A 7,364-nucleotide genomic window follows, 5' to 3' on the forward strand; every position below is an offset into this window, starting at 1 on the left:
AGCGGGGCGGAGGCGGCGGGGAGTGCGTCTCCTGTCGCCGCTGCTTCCGTGCTGTTCCCCAGGCTTCATTGCCCACCGTCCGGTGCGAGCCCGGCACTAATCCCGGGCCTGTGACCCGTGCGCCCTGGGATTGATCCCCGCTGGGGTTACGGAGGTGGGCGTTGTGTCTCTGCTGATACGCGTGGTAGAGGAGTCCGCTCTCTAAATAAAGGTCTCAGAAAAGTCCAAATAAAACAATAGCTGTGTCGGCAGGGCAGCGCTGGTAGATGCCAAAGAAATCACAACCCGTCTCCGTGGAGAATCTCCTTAGGCTGCGGGGCCTCGAAAGAGGGAAAATACAGAAATGTGCAGTTTTCTCACTTAGTTTTGACTGTGCTTGTTGCATAGTTTCAGTAATCAAATTGCTGTAAGGAATACACCTTAATCTAGGTAAACCTTTATACTTCCAGGTTTTAGTTATGAGGGAGATGAAAACATAGCAGTGAAATGGTTCATTGTGTCAGAATGCTTGTAGTGCTGGGGACAGTGCACATAAAATGACTTTTTAATTTGCTTTATCACAGAGACTTTGGATTGCAGTTCTCTAGCACAGAGTAAAACTGGCTGACACCATCACTTGAACTCTGTGTGCTTGACAGAGAGCTGTTAGGATGGGAAATAGTGCACTAAAAGCCCACCTGGAGACAGCACAGAAAACTGGTGTGTTTCAGCTAACAGGAAAGGGTCTTACTGAGGTAATGTACTGGGAGGGGAAACATGGTTGTGTGTATGATTGACCCTTTCAGAGAGAAATTCACACTTGTGGTTGTAATGCGCTTGCATACATGTATTTCCTATAAGCAGTCGTGAAAAATATTTCAAGTTTGTTTTTGTTTTTCCCATTTTTGCTTGCCTTGTCTTCTGATTGAGGATTTATCTGTCAGGGCACTTGTATCAGCCTGTGCTTTACAGTGCGCATATGTTCAAAAAATACTAGCTATGATGTTGTGCTTTTAGAAAATGGCTGTAAACTTGAGGGGAAAATATGAATTTTATAACCATATTATAACTTAGAAAGATACTCCACAATTTGTCACATTTAGGTGCTTATGCTGCATTTAGTTATAGCCATATGAATAGTCTGTACAGGCTGTTCATTGGGGTGGCAGCAAGCATCCTGAAAGTTTATTATATTGGAAATTAAATAACTTAGACACAACTGCAGAAAAAACCAGAATGTCCTGGAAACATAAGTCTAGCAACAATTCACAGGATAGCCAAAAATAACTCTATATTACAGTAACTTTCCAAGCCTTTTCTAACATATCTTCTTCTACTGTCCTACCTCCTCACTTCACTTTTTCTCTGTCAAGCCAAAGGAGGATCAAAACCACTGGCTTATTGACCAGGACTCCTTGATGGTGATTGTCAGGTTTTCTTTTTATTCACCTGAGTGCCAAGACTCAGTACCAAAGTGGTACAGGATGTAAATAATAAGGGAAATGGTATACATAATTATTTAAAAAGGAAAGCAGGAGAAAAATTTTCATATCATAGTCTGCTAAAATATAGAGTTATTAACTAGCTATAGAGTATTTTAAAGGATAGGCACGTTTAAAGAAACACATAAGAGGATGAAAATGTAATGTTTTAAATTTTACTTACTTGGATGAAAAACTACTCTTCTATATATGTTAGTGTTTTCTTTTCCCTTTCCCCTCCCCAGATGAAAAAATATTTAAAAAAATATACATTAAACAAATTTGCTAATCACACTGTGGTGCTTGGAGATTGTGATACATATGACAGTATGCAACAGTGAGACAATTAAAATTTTAACTGTACTACTTGAACATTCAAATTTGTATCAACTCTTGAAATACTGTATCTTTTTCCCCCCAATAGTTTCCTGAAGATTTGCAGAAGCTAACAAGCAACTTGAGGACAATAGACTTGTCGAACAACAAAATAGAGCTCTTGCCACCTCTCATTGGAAAATTTTCCTTTTTGAAGAGCCTTGCTCTAAACAACAACAAACTGAGTATGCCTGCTAATTAATATCTCTGCTGATTTTTAAAATAATAACTAATTTTCTCTATCCAAAACTAAATTTGATTATTTAACTCTCACAAGATGTAAACGGGGAGTTTAATCACCTAAACTGAAATCTTTGGAATTCATGTACAGGATAAAAACCTCTAAATCATAAATTCTACAAAACTAGAATATTGCTGCTTAGTGTATTATCAATTTTACAATGACACATGAGTACTTAAACCCATAGAGGTTTTGTGCTGTAACTTAATCTGACTTGAGGATTTAACAGTGACAGATGGTTTAGTACTTGCCTAGAGAACAGGTAATGAAGATGACATGTAGACAGTGTTGCTGGCCATTCAGCTGTTACTGTTTCTGTTAAACAAACATCCATCATTATGGAAAAACCACAATGAGGAAACTAGGGGTTTTATGCATTAATTATGTATTATGCATAAATGTTCTTTTTGAAAGAACAAAGATAATTTACAAACCTGATTGACTCTATAGTGCAGCTCAGGAGTGTTAGAGGTTATACACATGTGTAGGTGTAAAGAGGGATGAATGGATGCCAGCAGACCTTACCTGGTGATGTTTGTGTGCTGGTATGACACAGTATGAATAACCTCCTAACTTCTATAAGTTGAGTAATACCTTTAAAGGGCAAAGGTGTAAATTTTGTGGTATTTCAAGTGTCATAGAATGCACTGGCAGAAGTAATGACTAGCATAAGTTAGTTAAGACTGTAACTGACAGGCTAAAATATTCAGAATTGAAGTGATTTCACACTGTGATTTGAAGGTCTGCCTTGTCTACAGATTATTTTTAATACGTTTATGGATGATGGTTAAAAAGCACATGTTGTCTGTGGGCTTAAGTTTCTGTGCAGGGATCTGTGCCTTCACTGGAAATTGGGGAGGAATTCAGTAGTGAGAAATTGCTTAATATAGCACTGTTCTCCCTGCAGAAGTTTATTTGAATTAAATGGGTATGAATGTTTACTGCTCTTGAGGTCATATGTTTTTCTGTCATTTTTCTCTAGCTGCTTTACCTGAGGAGCTGTGTAAACTGAAAAAACTGGAAACACTACACTTGAATGGCAATCACTTGAGGCAGCTACCGGCTGCATTTGGACAACTTTCAGCTCTCAAAACCCTGAGCCTTTCTGGAAACCAGCTTCGGACTGTGCCCACACAACTCTCTGGTCTTCGCCATTTGGATGTGGTAGATCTTTCAAAAAACCAGATCCAAAATGTCCCCGACACTGTGGGAGAACTGCAGGCTATTGAACTCAATTTGAATCAGAATCAGGTCTGGTAACTGAGATGTTGTGGGAATGTAGATTTAGGACTTAGTACAGCCATGGAACATAAGATGAGACCATCAAAACTTTATAGTTAAAAGGCATCTCCTGGACACAATGCAAATGAGGAATCATAACTAGATTTTGTGTACCCATACATCCAACTGCCTGATTTGATGAACAAAAAAATCCTGAATTTAGTCATGCAGAAAAATATTTGAACAGTTCTTGAGTAGGAATGTGATAAAGATGCGTGTAGGTTGCTTGTCATAATGGAATAAAAGAAGTTATTTTGATTTTTGATAATTTGTTACTTATGCATTTCTTTTAAGTACTTGCTGTTAATGTAGCTTATATTTACAATATGGTAGTTGTTCTGTGTAAGACGGAAACAGATCACTTAATAATTATTTATCACTACCACTTTAATCCCATTTCTCTTTTCTTTTTATTTCACAAGATTTCCCAGATCTCAGTGCATATCTCCCACTGTCCACGCCTCAAAGTCTTGCGTTTAGAAGAAAATTGTCTAGAACTCAGCATGCTGCCTCAGAGTATCCTCAGTGATTCCCAGATCTCACTGCTTGCAGTAGAAGGCAACCTCTTTGAAATCAAGAAACTTAGAGAACTGGAAGGTTATGACAAGGTTTGTGTTTTGTTTTGTTTTGTTTTGTTTTGGGGTATTTTGTCTTTTTTTAAGAAACTCCTGGTGAAGTCCTTACTCAGAATACTAAGCATTTATGCTGGTGAATAAAAGCACCAAATAGTCCGTTGGTGGTGTCATTGCTACTGGATTTCATAACTAACTTCTGAAAATGTCTCCAGGAGTTCTTCAAAGATAATTTTCTTGTAGGATTCAGGGTCAGTGTTCTTTCATCAGCATCTTTTGAAGGGTAGCTAATAATGACAAGCGTGTCTTCACTTTGATGTGACAAAAAATAAAGGATGCTTTGAATTATACAGCATTTGTTAAGTATTTAATATTAGTTCATCCTTATCATTGGAGATCTAACCATTAATCTGAATTGCAGCAAATGCCATAAATATTTTGGGGGTGTCTTTGTTTGAAATTAAAGCTCTAATAGCTATGCCTGGCATTTAAAAATGTGCTTTAAATGCAGACTGTTTTTGAGTCTGAGAGCAGAAGCTCAGCTGCTTTTAGTAGTTATGAATCCTCTATTAATTTCTGAAAAAATCATAGATTTTTTTTTTATTTGTAGTACATGGAACGGTTTACAGCTACAAAGAAGAAGTTTGCATGATCACTATTCTGATCCTTGTATTACTAATAAGAAGACTTAGAGTAGAAGCATCTGCTTCACTGACTTGAACCAAGACCGATGAAGGAAATGATCAGAGTACTCCTCTTCTAGTAGTCTGAAACAGCCTGTTAAGACCACATTGAATAAACTTGAACTAGAGAATATAGGTATTGAACTGATGAACCTGCCCAGGGGCCAGTTTTGATTTTTGTGCCACAATAGCTTTTAACACAGTACATGTTCTCCTTTGTCAGGGCTTGTTCTTTCACAGAGAAAGGGAACAAGCATTTCAAAGTTGCCAGTTCCCTTTTGCCAGGAAGCTGGCTGTTGATTTGTAAGAGGATTATTTTTTCTAGAAACATTTTTCCATGATAGCACATGGAAGCTCTACCACCAAAGCACTGTATGTCTTGCAGTAAGCACTATTCCACAGAGAACTTTTACAAATAAGGTTTTAGTTTATAACCTAAGTTGTTTGTTTTTTTAATGAAGCACAAATAGTTGTGGTTAAGTTAAATGTTTTATTAACAGCTTCCAGTAAACAAATTGTGGTTTGACCATCCTTAATTTATATTTTACTCTACAGGCTTTCTTTTCCCATAAGCAAGAATTGCACTACAGTCCACTTTTGCTTGAGCTGTATCAAATAAAAATTAGGTTCATCTTCAGTGTATTCAGTAAATATGTATATTGCTAGAAAATATATCCTTGCACTGACTCCTTGTGTACAGAGCAATGCTGAAGGTTTTAGTCATCAGCCCACTGCTGCTGCCTTATTACCAAAAGCACCTAGGAAGAGCTAAAAATGTATGCAATTATGTAACTTATACTGAAAAGGAAAATGTACTTGTATATTTTAGTAAATTATTTTCAAAAAATCAGTTCAAATTTATTTGCTGTAACTCTTGTCATTTTATTTAGTAGTACTAAGATGTCACTAAAAGCCCTCATTTAGCTACTTGAGTCTGTCAGTTGTTGGTAACAGCTACACTTCAACATTACACCCATAATTATGATTAGCAATAAGTGTTTCTTGTGTGAGATGCACAGAGAGGTATTTATTTCCCTGACCCTGTTGCCATTTTATTTCATTTCTTACACAGTAATACGTAAAAGAGTGCTTTAGGGGACATCAGCTCCTTATTCAAAGGATGGATGTGATTCATCATTTAACAGGGAACCAGTTGCACTTAAGTTTCCCCATTCCAGCTATTACTTAGTAAAAAAACCTACTAGCTTCTTGACAGAAGTAGATGACAGCTGACCATGTTTATGAGACTACTTTGTTTTGGGAGGCATAACTAGGGAAGTGCTTTAAGAACACTTATGTCTTACTGTGATGCAAGATCCTGTATAGTTAGAAATCTATTCAACTTCATACTAATAGATTCCACAGATTAGGACATGCAAATTGAATAGTGAATAAAGCCTTCACACATGTTCTAAATTTTAGCTCCTTCTACTTGATACCTAAATCCCACTTGAAGTACTAGCTTTTTTCTTCCTAGAGTTTTGCTGTGCATGAGACATTAACAGAACAAATTAGCAGTTAGCAGATTCCCCCTTTGCATTCACCAAAGGAGTGGTCTATCATCAGTATGTACAAACTTGGCAACACTGTGCTGCAGTGGCATTTTGGTTTTACAATTTTTTAACTGAAAGCATCTGTGCTCAGAGATGCTGCTTCTCTCATTTAACATGTGTTTATCAGGCGTCTTCTATTCAGCAACAATGTGCAAGAAGAGATGGTAGAACAGACCCATTGAAAATTATGGAGTTAGCATTGCTATAAAAAAATCTTACAATTGTGGGAAGAATTTCACTAAATCAGTATTTCTTTTTTGTGATCACTAGTACATTTAGAAACCTTTCAATTGCTCATTGTTAGTCTCCTTTGCTGCCTTGGAGTTATGACAGCTATCAAAGCTTTTTTAGAGCAAAATGGAGAAAGCGCCACGTAAAATACTGATTGGAACCAAGTTAGTCCTAATTACCTAAACTTGTTCCAGAACAGAGGAAGACATATTTCTGTTTTCTGCAAGGAAAAAATAACTGGCTGATGCCTTGCCTGTTTTAACTCACAGCAACGAACTGTGACTAAGTCACATAGTAGAATGCTGTTCTAGGCATTTCAGCACTCTAACCTTTTAGTAGTTTTATACTGGGACTTTGTGTTTTCCCTTCTCATCACCCACACCGTGCAAAAAGCGAAGCTATAAACCAATTTTATTTCTGTGCACAATTTCGCTTGCAGCTTTTTAATTTTGGAATTACTGAGGCAGAACATTACCCTAGTTAACAATATAAACAATTTGTGTATTTTGTTTCAGACCTACATCCCTTGCTCTTTAATTTTCCATTGCAGTAAGACACACATTTCATCCATCTATTCCACCAGCATTTAGACACTGCATTGCTTCGAGCACAGCAAAGGTGAATTAGCAACTGCAGGTCATTGTATGGGGTGAACAGCAAGTTGTTTCACCATACAGCCTTCACAGAGGTGAGTTCTGCAACTAGCAGTACAAGCAGCATGTCCTGCAGGTCATAGTACAGTTACTGCTCTGCTAAAAGTTGTCTTTCATCAAGGAGTAGACTAGCTTGAATTTACCAATTATTGTCTTTAAAAGTGTGGAAAGGGAATGAAATCTTGAAATCAGGACAGAGCTGAATAAACACTCCAGAAAGGGGATATGGTCAATCAAAACTGAAACTGAAAAATCCAGAAAATTTTAAATGGAGTCACTACAACCAATTGTACTGAGATGAAATTGGGTGTAGGG

At 37.3% G+C, this 7,364-nt stretch overlaps 1 protein-coding gene across 1 annotated transcript; it reads left to right on the top strand.

The window, feature by feature from the left end:
* Window positions 1-559: 559 nt before the first annotated feature.
* Window positions 560-5,473, top strand: LRRC57 (leucine rich repeat containing 57). The gene is made up of 5 exons (XM_005419396.2): window positions 560-734; window positions 1,885-2,020; window positions 3,059-3,327; window positions 3,780-3,965; window positions 4,540-5,473. The coding sequence occupies exons 1-5, from the start codon at window positions 651-653 to the stop codon at window positions 4,579-4,581; spliced, it is 717 nt and encodes a 238-aa protein (XP_005419453.1). The 5' UTR covers window positions 560-650; the 3' UTR covers window positions 4,582-5,473.
* Window positions 5,474-7,364: the final 1,891 nt, after the last annotated feature.

The sequence above is a fragment of the Geospiza fortis genome, unplaced genomic scaffold, assembly GCF_000277835.1.
Source record: "Geospiza fortis unplaced genomic scaffold, GeoFor_1.0 scaffold66, whole genome shotgun sequence".
NCBI classification, from domain to species: Eukaryota; Metazoa; Chordata; class Aves; order Passeriformes; family Thraupidae; genus Geospiza; species Geospiza fortis.

What these genes read in the sequence shown, in the direction of transcription:
- LRRC57 (XM_005419396.2), top strand. Translation starts at nt 651, where the DNA reads ATGGGAAATAGTGCACTAAAAGCCCACCTGGAGACAGCACAGAAAACT. An exon ending in CAGGAAAGGGTCTTACTGAG is followed by an intron (nt 735 to 1,884) that starts GTAATGTACTGG and finishes TCCCCCCAATAG; the next exon opens with TTTCCTGAAGATTTGCAGAA. An exon ending in TCTAAACAACAACAAACTGA is followed by an intron (nt 2,021 to 3,058) that starts GTATGCCTGCTA and finishes ATTTTTCTCTAG; the next exon opens with CTGCTTTACCTGAGGAGCTG.